We start from the raw sequence: 27285 nt of genomic DNA on the forward strand, positions 1-27285 counted from the left end.
TCAGCTGCCAGTGTTTGCAAATAAAGTTTTATTGGGGGACGCCTGGGTGGCTCAGCGGTTGAGCATCTGCCTTTGACTCAGGGCATGATCCCGTAGTACTGGGACCAAGTCCACATCAGGCTTTATGCATAGAGTCTGCTTCTCCCTCTGCTTATGTCTCTGCCTCTCTCTTTCTCTGTGTCTCTCATAAATAAATAAATAAAATCTTAAAAATAGTTTTATTGGAACACAGCACACCCATTTATTTATACACTGTTTAAGGCTGCTTTTGTATTACAATGGCAGAATTTAGTAATTAGAACAAAGACTGCACTGCCCATAAAGTCTAAAATATTTACTATCAGGCCCTTTACAGAAAAAGTTTGCCAACCTCTGAGCTAGATCAATCATTGCCAGTACTTTCTACTCTCTGGACTCCTTTTAAGCATCAAAACCTGTATCTGATTTCTTAATTGTACATTTTAAGACAGCTAAGTCAGAAAATATAAATAGCAAGGGCTACTCTGAATTCAGTATTGCCTTTAAATACATTTATATTTTATGAATCTAACAGTATCTGTACAAATTTGGGGAAAAAAAAAAAAGCAGGCAGCCCAAGATGGCTCAGCGGTTTAGCGCCACCTTCAGGCCAGGGCCTGACTCCGGAGACCCGGGATTGAGTCTCCGGTCAGGCTCCCTGCATGGAGCCTGCTTCTCCCTCTGCCTCTCTCTCTCTCTCTGTGTGTGTCTCTCATGAATAAATAAATAAATAAAATCTTAAAAAAAAAAGCATGTGTGTAAACAAGTTATTCTTTTTATTCAGTCTACAGGTAATTCTTAGTGTACACGTGAACTGAAACATGGATCTCCCTTGTGCAGTGGAAGTGCAGGGGTATAGGAACACCTGGCTCCAGGAATCCCAAATAGACCAGGTTTGGCCACTTATGGCTGACAAAATCCAAAGGCAGAGAGACAAGCAGTGGTGAAACAAGAAAATAATTTCTTTCTCTTCTTTTTTAACTTTTAATTTTTTATTTAAGAACAAAAATGCAGACATTTTATTTTTTTTCTACGTTCCCCCAATCCCCTCCCCTCCAGTGACCCTGAGTTTGCTTCCTATGATTAAGGGTCTCTTATGGTTTGTTTCCCTCTCTGATTTTATTTTTTTCCTCTTCCACTATAGTCCACTGTTTTCGTGTCTTATATTACACATATGAGTGAGCTATAGGATAATTGTCTTTTCTCTGACTTATTTTACTTAGCATAATATCCTCTAGTTCTATCCATGTCATTGCAGAAAGCAAGATTTCATTTTTTGATGGCTGAGTAATATTCCATTGTGTATATATATACCACATCTTCATTAACCATTCATCTGTTGATGGACATCTGGGCTCTTTCCAGTTTGGCTATTGTAGACATTGCTGCTAAAAAACAATGGGAGGCATGTGCCCCTTCAAACCACTACATTTGTATCTTTGGGGTAGATACCCAATAGTAAATTGCTGGGCCATGGGGTGGCTCTATTTTCAAATTTTTGAGGGATCTCCATACTGTCTTCTAGAATGGCTGCACCAGCTTGCATTCTCACCAAGAGTTTAAGAGGGTTCCTCTTTCTCTGCATCCTCGCCAACATCTGTTGTTTCTTGACTTATTCATTTTAGCCATTCTGGCTGGTATGAGGTGGTATCATTGTGGTTTTGATTTGTATTTCCCCGATGCCAAGTGATGTGGAGCATTTCTTCATGTGTCTGTTGGCCATTTGCATGTCTTCTTTGGAGAAATGTCTGTTCATGTCTTCTGCCTATTTCTTGATTGGATTATGTGTCCTCTGGGTGTTGAGTTTGAGAAAATAATTTATTTCAGTGAGGACAACACCAGGAAGACAGGGGACTAGTATCTCAAAGACTATCTCTGAAGTGCCAAGAATACTTCCAGATTTATAAAAGAAAAAGTGGGACAAAGTTTGGTAGATGTGGCAGGTGAGCAGTGATGGTCAAGCTGATCATTGTCCTAGGGTCAATCAGGCAGGGTCTTGCTGGCCCAGGGCTGTCTTTATTGCATGAGGGGTAGTTTTCATTCCTCTCAGGGGATGCTTTCATGCCTTCAGGGTCTTTCTCCTGAGTTAAGAGATAAGCTGGAAAGAACTTAATCAATTAGAAAGTTAGAAGTCAAAATGGCAGTAGTTGACATCCTCTTTCACTTGGAGTCCACAAAACAGTAGGAAGCAGTGATCTGGTAGAGGTTTCCTGGCTACAGAGAATAAAAGGCTATGCTGGTTAATCAAGTTTGCTATCTGTTGCCAGAAATGACTTGATAATCAACTACTCTATTGTTTTTGCCAGACATGTTTCAAAATGTAAAAAAAACTCATAATCTAGGTTTATTTATTTAGTTATTTAAAGGAAGACTGCACAGTAATCTAACCTGGAAAACTTTAAGGAAACTTATGTTACATAAAAGTTTACATAGAAACATTTGTGAGATTTTGTTCTATACGTGATGTCTCCCTAAAAGTTTTTCAAAATCTTAGCTGTGATTTAATTGTAAAACTTTGAGATTATCATTTGTCCTAGGACTGAAACAGACAAATATTTCTTCAGAAAATACTGCAGGCTAGCACAGTGGTCCCTCAATTAGATGAGACACCAGGGTAAGCATCCCTATACTGCAAAAAAGAAACTGACTGCATCTTTACCATTTGCCCATTGGATCCCTATTGTATAAATATGGCCTCAGGGCACAGCACAGAATACCCTATATTCCACTATTTTCATTAATGAATACTAAGACTGCATTCATTAGCTTCTTAGTGATTGGAGATATTCATATTGAGTTTATAGAAAACTCAAAGCTTCTTCCCATAAATGCTTCATAAACAAAGTGTTTTTCATGTTTTTGAACCTAAATGAAAAACCTCACAATTGTTTTCATATGTTTTTGAAACTAAATGGAAAACCTTACTTATAGTTGATTAATCTTGCCTTGATTTATCAACATATTCACTTAATGAACACATATTCTGTGCTAACAACTGGATATAATAAAAGAAAAGAAAGTAGACATGGTCTCTGCCCTCAAGATTGCAAAATATATATCTTCATGGTTTCATCTTATTGTCTAGTAAATCACATCTCTTTGAATCCTAATTTTTTCAGCGTGGTATCTACCCATCTCATATTTGTGAACTCTCATGTCTCCATCCAAGAAACAGTATTTATTACATGAGACCAGATTTTAAAAGTACAGTCTTGTGTTTTAGTACAGATTTTTTTTTTAATATTTTATTTATTTACTCATAGAAACACAGAGAGAGAATGAGAGGCCGAGACACAAGCAGAGGGAGAAGCAGGCTCCACCCAGAGAGTCCGACATGGGACTCGATCCAGACTCATGGGACTTGATCCAGACTCGTGGGACTTGATCCAGGGTCTCCAGGATCAGGCCCTGGGCTGCAGGTGGTGCTAAACCGCTGCGCCATCGGGGCTGCCCTGTTTTGGTACAGATTTAGTGCAGGTTTTTATCACCTCTATTATTCTCTAATTCAACAAGCTTATTATCTTTAATTCTACAAGATTCATGTCCATAAGATTATCATGGGATACTTTGTAAAATTATTTAGGGAAATCAAGATATACTATGTCATCTTAGAATAACCATTAAAAAAAAAAAAGTAGGGACACCTGGGTGGCTCAGTCAGTTAAGCATCTGCCTTCAGCTCAGGTCATAATCTCAGGGTCCTGGGACAGGACCTTCCTCAGCAGGGAGTCTGCTTGTCCCTTTCCCTCTGCCTCTTCTCCGCACCTTCAACCCCAGCTTCTGCGCGCTCTCTCTCAAATTAAATAAATAAACAAACAAATAAATAAATAAATAAATAAATAAAACCTTAAAAAAATGACAAGTTCCTAAGCAAATCCATGCTGGCTACTAGTCCTTATTACCTCTATCCATAGCAGTCAGGATCAGTCAGAAGACAAGTATCATACGTGTTCTTTGAAAAGACAGGACTTAATACAAGATTTGCTAAGGAGTATGATGTTTCCAGATAAATGGCTGAAGGGGCAAAAAGAGAATAAGGAATAACAGAGATATCAACTGCTAAAAGCAGCCATCACACCCAGAGCTTGGCTAACAAAAGCTTAGAAGAGAGGTCCAGGGCACTTAAAAGTCAGACTTCTAAGGAGAAAGCACTGCTCAGCTGGTGCTAGTATCTCTGACTTCTGAGGAATCCATGGGCCTGGGACCCAGATCTCTAAGGAGGGGCATTGGCAGGCTGGTACTAGTGGTCTCTGAAGAAAGCTTGATGAAACAAGTCCTCAAGGGTTGGAAACACTGCAAACTGGATCCAGCAACTACTACAAGAAGGTACTGCTGCTGCTGGGATGAAGAAGCATTGTTAGTGTAGCACTCACAGGAACAGCAGAGAGGAAGGCCACAGGAAGCAAAGAAAAGAGAGCAAGTCCCTCCCTGCCCCTCCAGCCCTTTTCTGTCCCCAATCTGCCAGCAACAGGGAGCAGCAGGTAGTGCAGGAATGTGGCTTGCAGAGTTCCAGACCCCAGGATCACAAAACAGAATAAACTAGATTTGGAGCTAAAAGATAACTTAATTGGCAAAATACTTTCTGTTCTAAGGTCATGTAAACTGTTTAAAATAATCAACAACTTGGTGCAGGGGATCAAAATCAATAACATCAATCTGTATCCAACACTTAATGATCTCCTGCTACCCTGAGAAGTAATAAGAGTAATAATACTAAAAACCACACCTAACATTTACTTAGCACTTAGTACATGCCTGGAACTGTTTTAAATAGCATATATGTATTAATTCATTTAATCTTTACAACATCCCTGTGAAGAAGGCAATGGTAACATTCTCACTTTAAAGACAGGACAATGGGCAGCCCTGATGGCTCAGCGGTTTAGCGCCTGCCTTCTGCCCAGTGTGTGATCCTGGAGTCCCCGGATAGAGTCCCACGTCAGGCTCCCTGCATGGAGCCTGCTTCTCCCTCTGCCTGTCTCTCTCTCTCTCTCTCTCTCTGTCTCTCATGAATAAATAAATAAAATCTTTAAAAAAAATTTTTTTTAAATAAAGACAAGACAATAAGGTACAGATCTGATGCGTGTGACCACTGCATATACTACAATGCCATGATACATAACTTTCTCTAAATTTAAGGCAGCCTTTGAAATGCAACGCTGCTTGAACACAACTTGCTTATATGCTTTTTAAAGTTTATATCTGGATTTGTAGCTAGATAGAATATCATTTTCTCACATGTAGAGTATTTTTCAAGACTCTGCTGAGAACATCCACCCTGGCAACAAACTCCTGGTACCCCAAGAAACAAAGGATAAAATGGGCAGAAAATTAAGCAATGAAATAATCTTACACACTGCAAAATAAAACTACTATCTTCACTACTATCACACTCAGAAATCAAAAGTAAGTTAATTCATGGTAGATATGTACATTTTATAAATTATTATTTCTATAGAATGAGGCTCACAAACATCCTGGAGTGAGAATATAAAATAAAGTCCCTGATCTTTAAAACTAAATACATCAGGCACCTCAGTGGCTCAATGAGTTAAGCATCTGACTTTGGCTCACATCATCATCTCAGAATCCTGGGATTGAGCCCTGCATTGGGCTCCCCACTCAGTGGCCTGCCTCCTTCTCCCTCTGCCCCTCCTCCGGCTAGAGCTCATGCACTCATGCTCGCACACTCTCTCATAAATAAATAAACCTTTAAAAAGAAAAAAAATAATTTTTTAAAAAAGATTTATTTATTTATTTATGACAAACAGAGAGAGGGGCAGAGACATAGGCACAGGAAGAAGCAGGCTCCTTGCAGGGAGCCCTATGTGGAACTCGATCCCGGATCCTGGGATCACGCACTGAGCCGAAGGCAGACGCTCAACTGCTAAGTCACCCAGGCATCCCAAAAAAGAAACAAAATTTTAAAAAAAATTTTTTAGCCAAATCAATAAAATTTCACAACTCCCTCTGTAAAATCAATCAAAATGCTGTGACAATGATAGGAAAACAAGCACATTTGAAAAAATTTTAACTAATAAACACATGAATTAATTCCAGCTCTTCCAACTTCAACAAGAAATAAATATGTATTCCAGAGTAGAAGAGTAATCGTATGTCTATACACCTGCTACCCTGTATACCCATCTCATAAAGGATTAAAAAAAAACGTTAGTTTAAAAGTCTTTGAATTCACAATAGACATGACTTAAAACATTGCAGTGTAAAATGTCTCCCGACATTCAACTATTTCAACTCTATTTCAATAATAAGCTAAAAATTTTTGTTAAGTAAATACCTACATTTTGACCTCAAAATTCTTCAAATGAAGAATACTCCAATGAAGAATTCACTTCTAGAATCCATTTTTTAAAAAATACTTTATTTATTTACTCATGAGAGACACAAAGACAGGCAGTCATAGGCAGAGGGAAAAGCAGGCTCCACACAGGGAGCCGGATGCGAGACTTAATCCCGGGACCCCAGGATCACACCCTGGACAGAGGGCAGGCACCAAACCACCAAGCCACTTAGGCGTCCCTCTAGAATCCATTTTTTAATGACAAAAAAACTTTCTCAGAAAATTATAATTAAACGTTTCTTTCACAAACCTAGCCTTGGGCTAAAATTCTGAATCAACAAATGATTTACAGTATTAATATAATTTGTCTTTAGTTAACAAACTTTTAGTTTGCACTATAAAGACTGATTCCTCCTCATCAGTAAAAAAAGGAAGATACAAGCAGTGATTTCCTCCTCGTTGCTTAACACATTGTATAGTCGGAACCCTCATTTAGACATCCCTACTTCAGGGGCCTGAAGACATTTAGACAGTGGGCCTGTTCCTGCATGTGGTCATCACCAATTATCTTCTCACATTTGACTATTTTCCATTCTCTCTAGACTTGTTCCCCACCAAGGACTTAAGGCCATTTACCCTACTAAGTGACCTCAGGGAATGGGGACAGTTGCCTTTTCTCCAGGCAATGTGTCCAGCAGCTCTTGGTCAAGTACTGTTGCTATAAACTATTTCTGGGAGGCTCTAGGGCCCTCTCCCTCAGCATGCCTCTGGGGAAAAAGGACCCTGCATTAACTCATGAGGATTTTCCTTAACCAACAATAAATGGAGACAATCAAATAAATAAATAAATAAATAAATAAATAAAACAGGCAGTGATTTTAGTTTACAACTCTTTATTTCAGAGATACATATGAAATTAGAATCATTCCTTTACTATCCTAAAAATCGTTTTTATATAGCCTCATTTCATTTAATATTTTTCTTCATTATCTGGTTTAATTCTCATGCTTCATTTGAGAAACATGTCAGGTACTACATTATTAGCTTAATAACAGTTTGTAACTTCAAATACTTAAAAAATTAAGCAATTTACATTATAGTTAATTTTAACTTTTGACTGATAAAAAGTTACTCGATAATAAAATTCAAGAATAAAAGTATCAAATGCTCATCCCTTTGCTCTATCCTTATAGAGACTTAAATTCCAGAATACTGGCTAACATAACCTTCAACTTCACAGTAGAAATTCGGTTTTAGGGGTGCCTGGATGGCTCAGTTGGTTATGAGTCTGTCATCAACTCAAGTCACGATCCCTGGGATTGGGCCCTGCTTCCAGCTCCCTGCTCAGTAAGGAGCCTGCTTCTCCCTCTCCTCCTGGCTCCTGCTTTCTCTTGCTATCTCTGTTGCTATCTCTGTCTTTCTCTCAAGTAAACAAATAAAATCTTTTAAAAAATTAGGTTTTAACAAGATAGTCAAGAGAATTACTTATATTACTGTCTCGCAATAAATCTAACATTCCGTAGCAAAAGACAGTTACAATTGATCACTATTTGCTTAATCATCATTGAAATCAAAGACCTGACTAGTATGTTTAAGAACTCAGACTCTAGGGACGCCTGGGTGGCTCAGCGGTTGGGCACCTTCGGCTCAGGTCATGATCCTGGGGTCTGGGATTGAGTCCCATATACGGCTCCCCACAGGGAGCCTACCTCTCTGTCACAGTCTGCGTCTCTCATGAATAAATAAATCTTAAAAAAAAAAAAAAAAAGAGAACACAGACTCTAGAGCCAGACTGTAACTCACAGTTCAGTATAACTCAACTTCCTAGCTCTGTGATCTTGACCAAGTTACTTAATAACCTCACTGTACCTCAGTTTCCTCGTATATAAAATGGGAATAACAATAGTTCCTACCTCATAAGGTAGTTATGAGGACTAAGTGAGTTAATATTCAAAAAAGGACTTAGAACAATGTCTGACACCTAGTAAGCACAATACATTAGCTATAATAATCTGAAGCCAAGAGACCCTATATTTATGGAAGGAATACTACACAGTTTACATGGTTTTTCCAAATATGCGTAATGGAAATTTTATTTTTTTAATATAATTAAAATTTAAGGGCAATTTCCTGAACAATTTTTCTAACTGGTTTTCAAAAAATCTTTGTAGAGATTAGGAAGCTTTTGAATTTAACAAAAGCATTATTTGACAGAACAACTTTCAAAAATCCTGTTAATTCATAAGCTAAAACCATAGGGATCCAAGACAGCACTTAATACAAAAACATTACATTGCAGAGCAAAAGGAATTGTGGCACTGTTTTTACTTTTTAGTACTGTCTCAGGAAATTGTGCAATCTGACACTTTTCCTACCGATAAGAAACTATACAGGGGCCAAATGTCCAATAAAGGTGCCTGAATTCCAAAATCACATTAGTAACATGCAAATTCCTGAGAGAACATACCCAGATGTGTAAACAGTTAACTCCAAAATAAAAGATGTGTAAACAGTTAACTCCAAAATAAAATATGAACCCAACCCACGTGTTAACCTTATTAAATATATATACTCAATATCAAATAACACTAACAAAATATTAGGAAACTAAGTTTCTAATCTCAGAGGACAAGTCACAGGAAGTCTTAAGAACTTGACAGTTTCCTCTGTTCTACAACTTAGCCCAGTCATTTTATAAGCCCATGAGGGTCAATATGCTTGCATTAAAAATGGTGTTACTTACAGGTCTCATTATTTCAAAGAAAGTTCATCTTTGACATACATCTCAATATGTTCATGTGATATTAATTCACAGAAACATTCTCATCCTTCTTAATTTCAGGTGTTCTCTACACAAATGCTTAGTGAACATTTTATTTTAGATACTGTAAAGATAGATTCTACAAATCTCAACTACTTCTCAAACTATATCTAATTATTGCAAAGTGTTAATAATTTAAATCAAAAGAATGAGAGAAAAAAAAGAATGAGAGAATATATGTTATTAGATTCAATCTATTTTTCCATATGCTTGAAATTATTTATACATATGCACTCTATTTTAACTATTATTTTTGGATTTAGTTTGTCACTCTATAAAATAGCTTTAGATGACAGGGTCATCTTGGATGACAGGTATAATTCTGCTCATTTTACCATCTATCAGTGAAAATAAAAATGGGAGAGGAGCAAATAAAGACTGTAGTAAAATATCTTTTCATTTTACTTTAGGAAAATATCTCTAATGGCATTTCAAAAGATTAAATATTTTTTCTCTTTATTTTTTTTAGGTAGGCTCCATGCCCAATGTGGGACCTAAATCACAACCCCAAGATCAAGAGTCACATGCTCTGCCAATTGAGCCAGCCAGATGCTCCTTTCATTTTCTACTTGTTTTTTTTACACCTATAATGAGACATATATTTCAGATACCATAAAATTCATCCTTTTTAAAAAGTTTTTAAAGATTTATTTATGAGAGATAGAGAGAGAGAGAGAGAGAGAGAGAGAGAGAGGCAGAGACACAGGCAGAGGGAGAAGCAGGCTCCAAGCAGGGAGCCCGACGCAGGACTCGACCCCGGGTCTCCAGGATCACACCCTGCGCTGAAGGCAGCACCTAAACCACTGAGCCATCCAGGCTGCCCCAAAATTCATCCTTTTAAAGTATGCAGCTCAGTGGTTTTTTTATTTATTCAGTTTTGTAACCTCTGCCATAATTCTAATATTTCTATCACTCCCAAAAGAAGCACCATACCGTTTACAGTCACTTCCCACCTCTCCTCCCCAAGTCCCTGGCAAATACTAATCTATCTACTGTCTTTATGGATTTGCCTATCCTGAATATTTCACATAAATGGAATCATATGCTATGTGATGTTTTATGACTGGCTTCTTTCACTCAAAATACTTTAAAGGTTCATCTGTATTGTATCATATGTTAATATTTCTTCCTTTAGTATGGCTGAATACTAGTTCCCTGTATGAATACACCACATTTTGTTTATCCACTCAACAGTTAGTTCATCACTTACAGATTGTTTCTACTTCAGAGCTATTATGAATAATTCATGTACATTCATGTACAAGTTTTTATATGGACAAATGCTTTCATTTCTCTCAGTATATATTCAGAAGTAGAATTACCATGCCATATGGCAGCTCCATGTTCAGCATTCTGAAAAAATGCCAAAGTGTTTTCCTAAATGGCTGCACAATTTTACATTCTCAAGAATTGGGGTATGAGGACCCCAATTTCTCTACATCCTGACCAACACTTGTTATCCTTTTTACTTTTAAGCCATTCTAGTAGGTATACAGTGGCATCTCATTGAGGTTTTGATTGGCATATTCCTCATGAGTAATATCTTTCCATGTGTTTATTGGTCATTTGTACATATTCTTTGAGAAATGTCTATTCAAATACTTTGTCCATTTTTTAATTAGGTTATATTTTTATCATGAGTTGTAAGAGTTCTTTATATATTCTTGACACAACTCCATTATTAGATCATGATTTGCAAATATTTTGTTACATTGTGTGGGATTTCTTCACTTTGTTTTATGTTTTGTTTTGTTTTGTTTTGTTTTTACAAGGAAGCCATAAGTGTACAAACTATTTAACAAAGCCTACAGATTTATGTTTTCTTTGACATACCCACAGTGTAGCCACAGTGGCCTGTGGTCTTGGTACGCTGGCCTAGGACACAAAGTCCCAAGGAGTGATGAGGCCTCTGTGGGTTTGAATCTTCTTGATTCTAAGTCTTCATGAAGTTTACTGTCCAGGCCTTTGGCCAGGACCTAGCTGTATTTTCTATGCTTCACATCTTTTAGTCTGTTCCAGAATCAGTCTAGGATCTTACACTGTATAATGGTGATCACACATTCCATGTCATCCTGATGGAGCTCTCCTGATCCCCTGGTGAGGTCTATGTCTGCTTTCCTTAACACCACATATCTTTGCCCCACCCCTCCCATCACTTAACTGCAGTAATGGCAAAGACTATTTTCCACTGTCCATTGATATTAGTGTTGAGTACTCACAAAATGTGCTGGAATTCTCAGGGATCACTAAAGATATGCCACTTCTAGTGGCAGTGTGTAGGCGTCCTGTGGAAGAACTCTTTTCCCTTTCTTGATGCTGTCCTTTGACATACACAAGTGTTTAATTTTAATTAAGTCCAAAGCATCTATTTCTTCTTTTGTTACTTTTGTTTTTAGTATTTTACTTAAGAAATCACTACCTATGTGGCACCTGGCTGGCTCATTTGGTAGAGCACGCAACTCTTGATTTCTGGGTCATGAGTTCAAGCCCCATGTTGAGCACAGAAATTACTTTAAAAAAATAAAATAAAAATCGCTGCCTAACCCAAAGTCACAAAGATTTTCCCTGTATTTTCAAATAAGAGTTTTATTGTTCTTGTTCTTATGTTTGGGTCCCTGATGCACTTTTGAGTTCATTTTTGTGTATGGTATGAGGTAGGGGTTCAAATTTATTATTTTGCATGTGGAAATCTAGTTGTCCAGCACCATTTGTTAAAAAGACCATTCTTAGGGATCCCTGGATGGCTCAGCGGTTTAGCACCTGCCTCCCGCCCAGGGCATGACCCTGGAGACCAGGGATCAAATCCTGCATCCGGCTCCCTGCAAGGAGCCTGCTTCTCCCTCTGCCTGTGTCTCTGCCTCTCTCTCTGTGTGTCTCTCATGAATAAATAAATAAAATCTTAAAAAAATAATAAAAAAATAAAATAAATTAAAATTAAATTAAATTAAAAAATAAAAAGACCATTCTTTCTCCCACTAAGTGGTCTTCACACCATTGTTGAGAATCAAATGGCCATAAATGTGAGGGTTTATTTCTCGACTGTCAATTCCATTGATCTATATTATTCTTTTGTTTGTTTGTTTGTTTAAAAGATTTTATTTATTCATGAGAGACACAAAGAGAGAGCAGAGACATAGGCAGGGGAGAAGCAGGCTCCTGGTGGGGAGCCCAATGTGGAACTCGATCCCAGGACCCCAGGATCACGACCTGAGACAAAGGTAGACACTCAGTCACTAAGTCTCTCAGGCTCCCAACAGAAACTATTCTTGAACCATTCTTTCCCACATCACTACTGGCTACAAACTGAATGAAGCTCAGGTGACCAGAGCAGTACAGTTAAGCACCATGTCCCAGGGGGCCCAGTAGGACCTAAGGAGATAAGCAGAGGAAGTGAGACTTTCCATGGAGCCTGGACCCCCACCCTGTGAATCTCAGTGAGCACACAGTCCCCAGAGGAGGCGGGCTTATGCCAGTACCACACTGACTTGATTACTGTAGTTTTATAGCTTTTAAAATTAGGAATTATGGCTGCCTAGGTGGCACAGCTGGCAGCCAACTCTTGGTTTCAGCTCGGGTCATGATCTCAGGGTCATGGGATCAAGCCTCACATTGGGCTCTACACTGAGCACAGAATATACATAAGACTCTCTCTTCCTCTCCTCTCCTCTTCCTCTCCTCTGCCTCTCCTGCTGCTAACACATAGTACATGCCACCCAGGCATCCCCCATGGGAATTTTTAAACTTCCACTTTGGCAAACTTAGCCAATGATAGCATGAAAATGCCAAATGCATAATCATGGAATGGGAAGCCACATACAATAATATGCCTTCCCTTATTTAACAGTCAGAACTAACCTATTGTCCATTCTTGCAAAATTACAACACAAAGTCAGGGTTGGTTGCTGTGTTACTTAGACCACCTACCATTTCTTACCAATCCTGTTCTTTATCCACAAAATAGTACCACATCCTCATCGTAAATCATCAATTATTTGTCAACTAGAATCTCATTTAAAATAATGTAGGTTAGGGGCACCTGGCTAGCTCAGTCAGTAGAGCAAGTGATTCTTGATCTCGGGGTCATGAGTTCAAGCTCCACACTCATGTGGGCTCCCTCTCTGCTCCTTCTCTCTCTCAAATAAAAAATATTTTTTAAAAAGAATATTTGGAAAAAAAAAGAATATTTGGGGACAGATTGGGAAAACAATAACTGAATATTGCCTAAGCATTTATTTTTATTAAATATTTTATTTATTTGAGAGAGAGAGAGCACAAGCAGGGCAAGTGGCAGAGGGAGAGGGAGAAGCAGGCTCCCCGCTGAGCAAGGAACCCGATGCAGGATTGGATCCCAGGACCCTGGTATCATGACCCATCAGAAGACAAAAGACTCTGAGTCACCCAGGCGCCCCTGCCTAAGCATTTAATAAGAAGAAACTACTTAAATGGAAAGTGGGGTGTGATCATTAACTGAAAAAAAAGGTTTCAAAAACAGTATCTAGGGGGATCCCTGGGTGGCTCAGCGGTTTAGCGTCTGCCTCTGGCCCAGGGCGCGATCCTGAAGTCCCGGGATCGAGTCCCACATGGGGCTCCCAGCATGGAGCCTGCTTCTCCCTCTGCCTGTGTCTCTGCCTCTCTGTATCATTCATAAATAAATAAATAAATAAATAAATAAATAAATAAATAAATCAAACCAGTATCTAGGGACGCCTGGGTGGCTCAGTGGTTAAGCGTCTGCCTTCCGGCTCAGGGCGTGATGCTGCGGTCCTGGGGATGAGTCCCATGTCGGGCTCCCTGCATGGAGCCTGCTTCTCCCTCTGCCTATGTCTCTGTTTCTGTCTCTCTCTGTGTCTCTCATGAATAAATAAATAAAATCTTTAAAAAAAAAAAAAACAGTATCTATATACGTTTATCATACAAACCAGCAACCCCATTCTTAAATATTCACTCTTTAAACATACATAAAACACATCAAGACTTGTACATGCATGTTCATAGTAGCTCTACTCAAAATCACCAAAAACTGGAAACCCAAATGTCCATCAACTGATGGATAGATAACAAATTGCAGAACACGTAAAATGAAGTGGTTCTCAGTAATAACAAGAATTTTATTTCTACTGACTGTGGTGGTGACTGCACAACTATAAAAACTTGTCAGAACTCATGTAACTATAACAAAAGTATGGGTAAGGTCTAAGGCCAAATGTTGATATATGCATGCAGTAACAATTTCTGTATTGCCTTGCATCTCTGAGGACTAGGTATTAGCAAAACGAAAGGGCTTGTTAACTTTAGCTCAGTGGTGTGAAGTTCAATATATCCAAGATATACAAACTCAAGTTATTTGTGAATTGATCATGAATGTCCCTCAATCAAGGTGTAACTCCTTTGCTGTTCTCATTGTTATTGTTTTGAATTAAAAATAAAGAATGATTGGGGGGGGGGGGAAGAACTCATATTTTAAATTGGCAATTTTATTGTATGCAAATTATACCTAAATAAAGCCAATTTTTAAAAAATTTTTATTTATTTATGATAGTCACAGAGAGAGAGAGAGAGACAGAGACATAGGCAGAAGGAGAAGCAGGCTCCATGCACCGGGAGCCCGACATGGGATTCGATCCCGGGTCTCTAGGATCGCGCCCTGGGCCAAAGGCAGGCGCCAAACCGCTGCGCCACCCAGGGATCCCAATAAAGCCAATTTTTAAAGACGTTTTGCATATTTTTATTTTGTCTTAGTTAAAATACCTATATACATTTGTGTATGTGTGTAAATATTATTAGATAGAAAAATGCACAGAAAGTTCCGGAAAGATTTATACTGAGGTATTAATAATAATCATCTCCATATTGGTAATGTTATGGTTTGGGGGTTATTTGTCTTATATTTTTCTTAAAATGTTATTTATTTGATAGAGAGAGAGCACAAGCTGGGGAAGCAAGAGAGGGAGAAGCAGGCTCCCGACACAGGATTCAATCCCAGGACGGTGAGACCACGACCTGAGCCAAAGGCAGACGTTTAATCAACTAAGCCAACAGGCACTCAGTATTTTAAAAATTGTATACAATGTATATGTTCAGTTTTCATAATAACAAAAGGGATTTTTAAAACAAAGATCAATTTTGATTTAAAATTTTCTTACAGACATGTCTCTGAGTTATCCATCTGGGTTTGTGGGTTACAAATTTAATTATATTTCTAAGTTTGGAGGTAAGGTTTTATTGTCAAAATAATATTTACAAAGTAAACAATTATTTTCTTTGGATCATAGTGAATACACATTCAACAAATATTATGTTCCAAGTATCATATTTGGATTAAACCGTGTCTCTGGTTTCTTCCCATATTAAACAATCTACTCTGGCTACTGAAGAAACACCACAAAAAGAGTAATATTAAGTTTAAACATCAGGCTTTGGCTCTAACAGAGTTTTTATAAAAATAGCAATCATTCAAAATAAACAATTGTAACCAGCAAATTCATTGGAAAAAAAATATTGCTTCTGCTTTTAGAAGAAATAGGTAATAAAAGAACAGCCCATTAATAAGAAATATGGGGTAAAAACAAACAGCTTTGAGTTACACTTTATCACATTTTTTAAAAGCTTTATTTATTTACTTGAGAGAGAGAGAGAGAGAGTATGGCAGGGTGGGTGGGGTGCAGAGGGAGGGGGAGAGAGAGAATCTCCAACAGACTCCACACTGAGTACAGAGCCTGATGTGAGAGTGGGTCTGACAACCCTGAGATAATAACCTGAGCCAAAATCAAGAATCAGAAACTTAACTGAGACATCCAGGCATCCCACACATTTAGTATTTTAAAAAATACTAACAAACGCATTGTCAAATCCCTATATAGCTCTTTAGCAGGCTTTTACAATACAATTGTGTGATGTGAGAAATTTTGTCTTTCACTATTCCTCAAGCACTCACAGAGATGCCTTAGGATCACAGAAAAGCAATGGGGGACAGGAAGAGGTCTGAGGTTTTTGCTTGCGGTTTTTCGTTGTGGGTTTGGGGGTATGGGGGAGGGTGACTTTGTCTACGCTTTGGGGTTTGTTTGGGGGGGTTTATTGGTTTTGTTTGGGTTTGGTGTTTTGTTCGCTTTTTGTTTTTTGGCTTGCTTTTAAATGGAGTTATTTAGCAAAAGAAGATAAACAACAAATATCTAAACCCCACCACATGTAAGGCATTGTTCTTACTATCTATCAACATTCTCTTTAAAAATTCTTTGGGGAAAAAGAAAGAAAGAAAGAAAGAAAGAAAGAAAGAAAGAAAGAAAGAAAGAAAGAAAGAAAGAAAGAAAGAAAGAAAGAAAGAGAGAGAGAGAGAGAGAGAGAGAGAGAGAGAGAGAAAGAAAGAAAGAAAGAAAGAAAGAAAGAAAGAAAGAAAGAAAGTAAGTAAGTTAGTTCTTTGGGATGCCCATTATACATACAAGAACACTAAGATGTATAACAGTTAAGAATTGTCAAAACTCATTCAACTAGTAAGTAGCAGAGCCAAAACCTAGAAACTTAACTATCACTAAATGATGAGATTAAAAGATTTATCCAAAACTCAACTATATTTCTTCTGACTGAGCAATGAATTAGTAGTAAACAATAAGAATATGGAATTTTAAAAATAGTTCCATGTAGGGCAGCTCCGGTGGCGCAGCGGTTTAACGCCCCCTGCAGGCCGGGGTGTGATCCTGGAGGCCCGGTATCAAGTCCCACATCAGGCTCCCTGCATGGAGCCCGCTTCTCCCTCTGCCTGTGTCTCTGCCTCTCTCTCTCTCTCTTTGTGTGTGTGTCTCTATGAATAAATAAATAAAATATTTTAAAAAATAGTTCCATGTGGGATCCCTGGGTGGCGCAGCGGTTTGGCGCCTGCCTTTGGCCCAGGGCACGATCCTGGAGACCCGGGATCGAATCCCACATCGGGCTCCTGGTGCATGGAGCCTGCTTCTCTCTCTGCCTGTGTCTCTGCCTCTCTCTGTCTGTGACTTAAATAAATAAATAATAAATAAAATATTTAAAAAAAAATAGTTCCATGTATAATAGCATCACATAAAATAAAATACTTAGGAATAAATTTTTGAAAGAAGTGCAAGACCTTGATCTGAAAACTACAAAACACTACTGAAAGGGCAGATTAAACACAATTTATATAAAAATCCCAGCTAATTTTTGCCAAAAATTAAAAACCTGATCCTAAAATCCATAAATAAGGGGCCAAAAAAACCTAAACAGCCTTGAAGAAAACCAAAGTTACAGGATTTATATTTAATTTCAAAACCTATTACAGAGCTACTATAATCAAATAGTATAGTACTGGCATAAGGATAGACAACAGAATAGAATTGAGAGTCCAAAAATAAAACCTAACATATAGTCAGCTAGGTTTCAGTAGGGTGCAAAGACCATTCAATGGTATAAAAACAATCCTTTCAATATATAGTGCTTGGACAACTAGATCATCATAAGCAAAAGAATGAATTTGGATCACTATCTTACAACACACACACAAATTAACTCAAAATGGATCAACAATGTAAATATAAGGGTTAAAAACAGAAAACCCTTAGAAGAAAGCATAGGGATAACTCTTCTTTTTTTTTTTTTTTTTTTTAGGGATAACTTCTTGACCTTGGATTTGGCAATGGATTCTTAGATATGACAGCAAAAGCATGAACAACAAAAGAAAAAATTGATAAATTCGACTTCATCACAATTAAAACTTTTTTTTTCAACAAAGGACATAATCAAAAAAGTGAAAGAGGAACACTTGGGTGGCTCAGTGGTTGAGCGTCTGCCTTTGACTCAGGGCATGATCCTGGGGTCCTGGGATTGAGTCCCACAACAGGCTCCCTATAGGGAGCCTGCTTCTCCCTCTGCCTATGTCTCTGCCTCTCTCTCTGCGTCTCTCATGAATAAATAAAATCTTTAAAACAAATTTTTTTAATTAAAAACAAAAGTGAAAGACAACCTACAGGAGAAAATATTTAAAAATCATATATCTGACTAGGGTTTCGTATCCAGAATACTTAAATAACTCTTACAACTCAATCTATGACAAATAACCCAATTAAAAAATGGACCTAAAAAACGGACAAAGGATTTTAATAGACATTTCTCCAAAGATACACAAATAGCCAATAAGCACCAAAAAATCCCCAACATCATTAGTCATCAGGGAAATGTATATCAAAATTGCAATGAGATACCATTTTATACCTACCAGGATAGGTAAAGTTAAAAAATAAATAAATAAATAAATAAATAAATAAACAAACAAACAAACAAACAATAACAAGGATTGGAAGGGATGCAGGGAAACTGGAGCCCTCATACTTTGCTGATGAAAATGTAAACAATGTAATACCTTAGGAACAGATTGTCAGCTCCACAAAAGGTTAAATAAAAGAGTTACCATATGATCCAGCAATTAGGATATGCCCAAGAAAAATTAAAACACATCCACACTAAAACTAATAAATGTTCCTAGCAGCATTTTTCATTAATAACCAAAAAGTGGAAAAAAACCCACATATCTATCAAGGAATAAATGGATAAACAAGGGGCACCTAGGTGGCTCAGTCAGGTAAGCATCAGCTTCAGCTCAGGTGTTGATCTTGTGATCCTAGGGTCAAGCCCAAAGTCTGGCTCCTCAAGTGGGGAATCTGCTTGACCCTCTTCCCCTCACCCTGCTGGTACTCTCTCTCTCTCTTTCAGATAAATAAAATCATTTAAAAAATGTATAAACAGGGCAGCCCGAGTGGCTCAGGGTTTAGTGCCACCTTCAGCCCAGGGTGAGATCCTGGAGACCCGGGATCGAGTCCCACATTGGGCTCCCTAAGTGGAGCCTACTTCTCCCTCTATCTGTGTCTCTGTCTCTCTCTGCGTGTCTCTCATGAATAAATAAAATCTATGCGGGGCAGCCCCGGTGGCGCAGCGGTTTGGCGCCTCCTGCAGCCTGGGGTGTGATCCTGGAGACCCGGGATCGAGTCCCACGTCGGGCTTTGCATGGAGCCTGCTTCTCCCTCTGCCTGTGTCTCTGCCTTTCTCTCTCTCTCTCTCTCTGAATAAATAAATAAATCTTAAAAAACAATTTTTTTAAGTGTGGCAAATCCATTCAATGGAGTATTATCCAGTAATAAAAAGGAATGAAGTACTTATAAATGCTACCACATGGATGAACCATAGAATGCCTGTGCAAAGTGAAAGAAACCAGACTACATATTGCAAGATTATATCATGTGAAATATCCAGGATAGTGAAATTGGTAGACAAAAAGTAGGTTACTGCCAGCAGCTAGGAGAAAGGTGAACAAAGAATGCTAGTGTGAATGGCATTTCTTTGAAATATGATGAAAATGCTCTAAAAGCAGATAATGGTGATATATCTGGGCATATAGCGAATATTCACTATAAACTATGAAACTGTACATTGAAAAGGTTGATTTTATAGTAGGTGAATTATATCTCAACAAAGCTGGGTTTGTTTTGTTTTCTTTTTAAGACACTTGAAAAGACAGTGATGGAAATGTAATATACTGCATGGTGACTATAGTTAATAATACTGAATTGTATATTTGAAAGTTGGTAAGAGTAAATCTTAAAAGTTCTCATATGAAAAGAAACTGTAACTATATGTGATAACAGATGCTAACTGGGCTTACTGTGGTGACCATTTTGCAATATATACAAATATTAAGTCATTATGTTCTACACCTGCAACTAATGTTATATGTAAATTGTATCTCAATAAAAAGTCTTAAAAATCCATATAAACTGCAAAAATGACACACTGAAAAGCATCTAATTTTTCTATTTTTCTTCAGATGCAATCGCACCTCCTAAAGTCTTTTCTATATATTCACATTTTTCCAGTCAAAAACAAAAAAAGAGAGAGGGATGAAATCAACTACTAAAATTCAAAAAACCGGGACACCTGGGTGGCTCAGAGGTTGTGTCTGCCTTTGGTTCAGGGCTTGATCCTGGGATCGAGTCCCACATCAGGCTCCCTACAGGAAGCCTGCTTCTCCCTCTGCCTATGTCTCTGCCTTTCTCTCTGAGCCTCTCATGAATAAATAAAGTCTTTTAAAAAATAAATAAAATAAAATAAAATAAGTTCAAAAAGCCATGAAAAAAAAAAAAAAAGAAAGAAAAGAAAAACCAGCCCCTGAAATATCAAATAACTTTCAAACAATTCTATTTTAGCCGGGACTCCGAACGAAAACATAAATCTCAATTTCAAAATATTACATAAAAACTACAAACACTCAGAAGAAGGTCTAAGCAAATTGCCAACTTCTCTGAATACACAGTAGTTCAGATTTACTTTGATAAAATGTAAATATTTACCTGCCTGGAAGGAACAAAATCCTATATGCCCAGTGTTCCCAAATGATGAAGAGAAAGAAGCATGTTTTTTTTTGTTTTGTTTTGTTTTTAAATCAGGGTTGGTTTTAGAATTAATTCTAACCTAGCGAGGGTATACATAGCTGATGGTTTATAGTGAGAAACGTAGTCTCTGACTTTGCCTGGAACATACTGAAAACATGGCGCAGAAGTCGGGACCTGAGCGAAATCCCATCCTACGGTAAATCTGAGAGCTACATACTAGTCTCAAGAGCTCCTACTGGGAGGCTGTGGCAGCGAGCCAGCCACCACCTGGGACCACGACGCCAGGTGCGCTGTAAGCAGAACAGGTCCCGGCAGCTGGAAGCCCACCCGGTGCCCCAGTGCCCGTCGAGTCCGTCAGTTCAAGTCAGAATCCGCGTCTCCGCGCCTTGGAGAGTCTGAGGCCCTGGGAAGAGAGCCTCGTACGCCTGGGCAGCCTGGGGCCACGCCGCGCCGCCCCGCCCCGCCCCACCCCATCCTCCGACGGCCACACCTCCAGAGTCCGTGGGGCTGGCGTCCTTCACCCCGCCGGGTGCCCCCGCGCTCGGGTGCGCGTCGAGCATTCCACGGTCAGTGCGCGCAGAGCCGCCGCCAGGCTGGGCTCCCCCCGGGGGCCGACGGCTTGCTCCCTGCGGCGCCTCCGGGGCGGGCTGCACCTGAGTCTCGGGGCAGCACGGACACCTGTCTCCCCGCGCGGCCCCCCGCCTGCGGCCCCGGCCGGGGGGGCCGCCACCCCGCGGAGGCGAAGGCGGCGGCCACAAGGGGAGAGGTGGTGCGCAGTAGGCGCCGACTGTATACCGCCCCCCCCCCCCGGGCGCGCGCGCACAAGCCGAGTGGGCGGCGGCGCGAGGCCGGCCAGCTCGGGCCCGGACGGTGCGGTGGGTTCCGCCCCGCGGGCGCTCGCCAGCCGCCGAGGCCCGGCCCGGCTCGTACCGACGGAGTTTCACAAAGAAAGTCTCCCGGCCCGCGCCCCTCACGCACTCACCGGCGCCGGCGCCGGCGGCGACTCTGGCTCCCGCCGCCTACGGCTCCGTGCCGGGGTCGGCCCCGGTGTTGGCTCAGGCGCCGGCGGCGGCGACTGCTCCATCCCCGCGGGGCCCGGGCCGCGTCCGCCTCGAGCTAACGGTCCCGCCAGCTAGGCGCGCGCGCCGGAGCCGCGCGCCATGTTCCCGCCGTCCCGCGCGCCGCCGCGGCAGCCCGCGCCGCCCCCCCGCAACCGCGCACGCGCGCACTCGCCGCGCCGGCCCCGCGCGCGCCTCCGCGGGGGCCCCCCACCGCGCACGCGCGCACTCGCCGCGCCCCTTCCCCGCGCGCCCCGCCTGCCCCGCCTCGCGCCCTCCGGAGCCGGCCGCTGTTCCCGGCATCGCGCCCACCCCCTCCGCCCCCGTCCGGCCTGACTGGAGCGCTGGCCGTTCTGGACTCGGCGCCGCCGCCTGCCTCGCTGCGGACGACCCCCGCGCGGGGCTCTGGGCACCTTCCCCGCGCTGCACCCATGCGCTTCGCGGGTCACGCCCGGCTTGCGGCGAAGGATTTACCCCCAAGAGGTGCCGGGGAAGAGCGCAGCTAAGGTGATGAGATCCCCGTCTTGGAAGTGTGCAAGCACGTGCGCGAAAGTAAGTGGCACAGTGAATGCTGAGTTCGAGTCCCACATCTCCTTTGCATGATTAAGGTCAACTAAGGCACCCTGGAAGGACTCAATGAAGCAATCCGGATGGTGTCAGCACAGCTCCTAGTACTAGGTGTAGTCGGGTGACCGGTCCTACGTAGTTTTGCGTACTGGTTAAAACCAAGGTTCTATTTATTTATTCATGAGAGAGAGAGAGAGAGAGAGAGAGAGAGAGGCAAACACACAGGCAGAGGGAGAGAAGCAGGCTCCAGGCAGGGAGCCGACATGGGACTCGATCCCTGGACCCCAGGATCACGAAGGCAGACAGACGCCCAACCGCTGAGCCACCCAGGGATCCTCGAGAAGGGGAAATCTCAGTTCAAGTCTTAGCCTCCACCTCTTGCAAACTGGGAAAACTTTAACAAGTCACTTGATGGAAGCAGAGAGCCTCGATTTTGATTTCTAAATCAGCAAACGGGGAGCATGGCAATACTTCACAGGGTCGAGGTGAGCTTTCAGATGATGCATGTCCCTCCCAGAGCACAAGGCCTTGGGAGCACCAAGCTTTCCAGGCTTCGCTGATAGAATTCTGGCCCTAGCCTTCCAAGACTCCTAAAAGTTTAATGAAAGGGGCTCTGCTCCCAAACTCTGTGGTATAATTAGCTGGGAGGGGTTCCCTCAACCTTGGGGCTGGAGGGACTGTTACTTCCCACATCTTCACTTTCCATTCTCTGCCCCAAATCTCTCTGAAAACCCTAAAGTTGGCAGAAAAACAATAGCATCAAATGTTCTTCCCTAATAGAAAAAGAGAGTCTCCAAGGGTCTCCTATTGGAGTTTGTACATGGTTGAATTTATTAGTTTGACCTTTTCCAGGCAGTAGTGACAATAATTCAACCTGGAGTAAAAAAGGGAAGCAAATTCAAGTCTCTGGGTGGTAGCTCACTTCAGGCATAGCTGGATCGAGGTGTTCAAACAAGGTCTTAAATCTTGAATCTCTTTCAGCTCTGCTTGCCTCTTGGATGCCTTCTTTCTCATGCAGCTCTCTCCAGTGTCCTGGGCAGCACCTAGCTCATATATGACCAGGAAAGCCAGAGCTATTTGTCAATAATTGCAGCCAGTCTCAGGGTTGACTCATTGCACTTATTTGAAGTCCCTACCTGAGCTGATCACAGCAAGAGTGGCCAAACCTGGCTATACTGAGCCCCCCTAGGAAGGGGATGGGGTCAGGGGAGTGAGAGGAGGGACACCTCCCCCAGGAAAATAGTGATACAGTTGTCACAAGAGGCATCAGATGAGGACAGGCACAAATAAAAGGTGTCCACTCCACCATTATCTAGGCATGCAGCAGGTGGAACAACATGCCTGTTCTGCCCAAGGGAGTGGCAGTTACTTCAGCCACTGGAAATTGCCCCTCCACCTCTGCTCTCACCATCCACCCAGTCCTGACATTTCCCAAATGTTAGGTCAAAGGCATCTCAATTATCTGCCCATCTTGTGTGTGCCTCTGCCCCCAAAACCTGAACAGACTGTACTACTTCCCTGCTCAAGGATTTTCTGTGGCTCCCCTCTAGCTACTTATGTGGTCCTCCCACCTTTAATGATGGAAGCCACCAATGACAGATCCCTTATTACATGTAGATACTTTAAATGGCCTTCCCCCATTCAATCCTCACAAACACCATATGAGACATACTCTTATTGCACCTACCTTGTAGATAAGGACACAAAAGCTCAGTAATTTCAAATCCAAAGTCAGGAAGTACAAAGAGCTCATACTGACATGATATTGTTTCTACCACTAGTGTTGCCATCCAGGCTCCATTTGCTCATGTTTCAAAGTCTTGGGCCCACCTCTAGGTAGGAGACCAGGCAGACATTTAGCTTTACCATCTCCCCTTTTCCCCCATGAGATAAGGAAAAAGAATTGCCTCAAAAGAAAATTGGAGTGACGTCAGAAGAAGTGGATGCTGGGTGGCCCCAAATAAGCAGCTGAGGGGCATCTGGGTAGCCCAGTCAGTTAAGCATCTGCCTTTAGCTCAGATCATGATCCCAGGGTCTTGGGATGGAGCCCCACATCAGCCTCTCCCTGTCCCTCTGCCCCTAGCCAGCCTCCCACCCCCCACTCTTGTTGTTTCTCCCTCTCTCTCAAATAAATAAAATCTTTAAAATAAATAAATAAGCAGTTGACATCTCTTTATTGAGGAATATAGTAGTTTCCTATGGCCTCTATAAAAAATTACCACAAATTGGGTGGTTTAAAACAACACAAATTTATTTTCTTATTGTTTTGTAGTTCAAAAGCCTGAAATCATTTCCACTAGTGAAAGTCAAGATGTAAAGGACTGGTCCCTCCAGGAGAGGCTCTGAGGGGAGAATGCATGTCCTTGCCTTTTTTTCAGCTTCTAGTGGCCACCTGTATCCCTTGGCTTATGGCCCCTTCCTCCCTCTTCAAAGCAGCTCACTCCATTCTCTTCTGACTCCTTTGGTGTCCCTCTCAAAAGAAACATTGTGATGATGTTGGACCCACCCAGAAAAGAAGGATAGTCTTCCCATCTCAGGATCCTTAACTCAATCACATCTGCAAAATCTCCTTTGCCACGTAAAGGAACATATTCATACATGATGGGGATTGGGATGAGATCATCTTTGGGAGCCATTATTCTATCTACTATGGTTGGTATAATCAGAGGGAGCAAATGAAAAGTGCTCTGGAAACAGAGAAGGGCTGGCTGACTCTGCCCCAAGAGGGGAAAAATGCCCTAAGAAACCACAGCCTTCACAGTACATATTCAAATGAGCTAAAAACCCATCTAACTTGGCAATCTCAGTCTCCTTCTTTTAAATATGCAAACCACTTAAATCCCCATCTACCCCCCAACCCCCCACCCATACACACACACAAACACCAGGCCAGCCAAGCCTCAGAATGCTTGCTCACCCTTCTAATGGAAATTGTCAACCACCACTAACTGCCCACAGCAACAGCTGTGTGCCCCGATGCCCTGGTTGGCTCATCAGTGGCATCAGAACCAAGGCATTGGCATTCAACTCATGATATGACCAGTGAGCTATAATGTGGCCTACTATCAACAAGTCAAAGATACATGGGAAGCAAAATCAGTGTGTCAAAGAGACAAGAGGAGCCAAGCATTACAAATGCATGGGCTCCTCATGGATTCCAGGTCCAGACATCTATAACCTTGAAACAAATCCCCTTTATCATGAATGAATGAGCTTTTGTTCCTTGCCACCACGTTATCCCAACTTCCACAGATCATGGAGCTGTACCCTCTTGTAGTAATTGAACACACTGGCATTTGGGATTTAGATATCAGTCTCTTGTGAGTTTTGTCAGTGTGAGTCAATTCAGGTCAGTTGTTTTTTGTCAAAGGAGTTATGGGATGACTCTCAGATTTCAAAGCTGTTTGGATTTTAGAAATGCAGATAAGGCATGTGGGCATTTCATGTTGAGCCCATTTCAACATTCCTGAGTCTGACTGTATTTGAGTCCAAGAAGATGAGGAATATTAGAGTGAGAAAGACCTGGGTTGGGTCCCACCTCTGACATTTGCTCTGTGACACTGGACAAGTCACCTTGCTCTTTCATCCTGGGTTTCTCACCTACGACATTTGGGCAGTCAGAGGACTTATACCATAACATCACTGTGAGGACTGGACAAGACCAGCCAAGGGAAGGACTTTATACAGGGCCTTCTTGGTCATTGTTGGCTCAACATGAAATGCCCACATGCCTTATCTATATTTCTAAAATCCAAACAGCTTTGAAATCTGAGAGTCATCCCCTAACTCCTTTGACAGAAAAAAACTGACCTGAATTGATATGCGGCACTAATAGTCTTTTCTAACTGTTTTATTGTGAATATTTGCTGCAAACATATTTAAGTGTTTGGTTATAGGACTCTGCTGGGTGTTACAAAATAAAGTCAATGTGCCACGTATCCTTCCTAAAATCAGGAAATATTCTAATTTTACAACTTTTCTGGTCCCATAGTTCCAGTGATGATGGACCTGTATCTTTATGTGGGTGAGAATGAGAATTTAAAACTGGTTCCTGGGATACGGTACCAAAGTACCTCCTATCTCATGAGGACTTTGGCAATCAGTCAGGCTCTACAGAATCCACCCCAACCTTGCTGTGCACCTTTCCCAGCAACTTGCTAAAGGACCTTTCAAATTTGTATGCAGCTTGCCCAGGCTGAGACCAGGGATACCCACCAGGTTCCAGCCAACGTAAAGCACCAGACAGAAAGCACAAAACTGCAAATACACAAAAAAGCCATGCAAGTAAGGATCTCCTTATCAAGCAGAAGCACAGGTTCAGGTTCCACTAGGTTTGGAATTATGTATTGATGATTGGGAAAAAACCACTGTTTGCATAATTAAAATTAAAACTACAAAAAACAGATTTAAAGAAAATGGCAGCAGGATTCAAGAAGGTTGGGGTCTTTCATGTTCAAACAGTGTTCACGACACAGCAGCACACATAGCCAGACGCTTTGTGGTGTCAGCATCCTCTGCTTCCCCTTCAAGAAGCCGCTTTCGACTTGTGGAAGGCTGGAAATAAAAAGGGAGAAGTGTTCAAAGAAAAGCACTGGCTTTAAAATTATTTTTTTTTAAGATTTTATTTATTTATTCATGAGAGACACAGAGAGATAGGCAGAGACACAGGCAGAGGGAGAATCAGGCTCCACTCAGGGAGCCCGACGTGGGTCTCCAGGATCATGCCCTGGGCCAAAGGTGGCACTAAACCGCTGAGCCACCAGGGCTGCCCTGGCTTTAAAATTATTAAAAATTCCACTATGCTTCCTATAAATTTGGAGCATTTCATGTGAAACTTCTAATACCAAGAATTATGAGTTGCCTTCCTTGACATCTGAGCCCTCACCCCACCTCCCCAGATTCAGACATGCTTATCGAATGGACATTTCTTTCCCCTGTGGCATCCAACCACTTGATGTATACTCAAAGTAAGCAGCATAACCACCCTCCCTCCTCTCTGTCATCCTCTCCTAAATTATGAAATTTAAAGGGACTACAATTACCTCTTGCTGGGAGCCCCAAATATTGTTTTGTAGGAAGACAATCTTTTTTGTGTCTTTGTTTTCCCATTCATAAAATTTCAAGGGGACAGTA

At 41.2% G+C, this 27285-nt stretch overlaps 2 protein-coding genes and 1 pseudogene across 14 annotated transcripts in view; all 3 read right to left on the reverse strand.

Annotated features, from left to right (window-relative positions):
• The window catches only part of TTC28 (tetratricopeptide repeat domain 28), a 623568-nt gene extending 601882 nt beyond the window's left edge, over positions 1–21686 (reverse strand). For both annotated transcript variants that reach the window (XM_077874163.1, XM_077874162.1), the window contains exon 1: positions 21510–21686. In XM_077874163.1, coding sequence (XP_077730289.1) covers positions 21510–21611 — 102 coding nt within the window. In that variant the 5' untranslated portion in view covers positions 21612–21686. The remainder of the gene's footprint in view (positions 1–21509) is intronic.
• LOC144299593 (small ribosomal subunit protein uS13 pseudogene) lies at positions 7254–21087 on the reverse strand (annotated as a pseudogene).
• A 2696-nt stretch (positions 21687–24382) lies between the features above and the next one.
• CHEK2 (checkpoint kinase 2) overlaps positions 24383–27285 on the reverse strand; it is a 93823-nt gene continuing 90920 nt past the window's right edge. For all 12 annotated transcript variants that reach the window (XM_077874172.1, XM_077874170.1, XM_077874168.1 and 9 more), the window contains one exon: positions 24383–26706. In XM_077874172.1, the coding sequence (XP_077730298.1) occupies positions 26617–26706 (90 nt within the window). In that variant the 3' untranslated portion in view covers positions 24383–26616. The remainder of the gene's footprint in view (positions 26707–27285) is intronic.

The sequence above is a fragment of the Canis aureus genome, chromosome 27, assembly GCF_053574225.1.
Source record: "Canis aureus isolate CA01 chromosome 27, VMU_Caureus_v.1.0, whole genome shotgun sequence".
NCBI classification, from domain to species: Eukaryota; Metazoa; Chordata; class Mammalia; order Carnivora; family Canidae; genus Canis; species Canis aureus.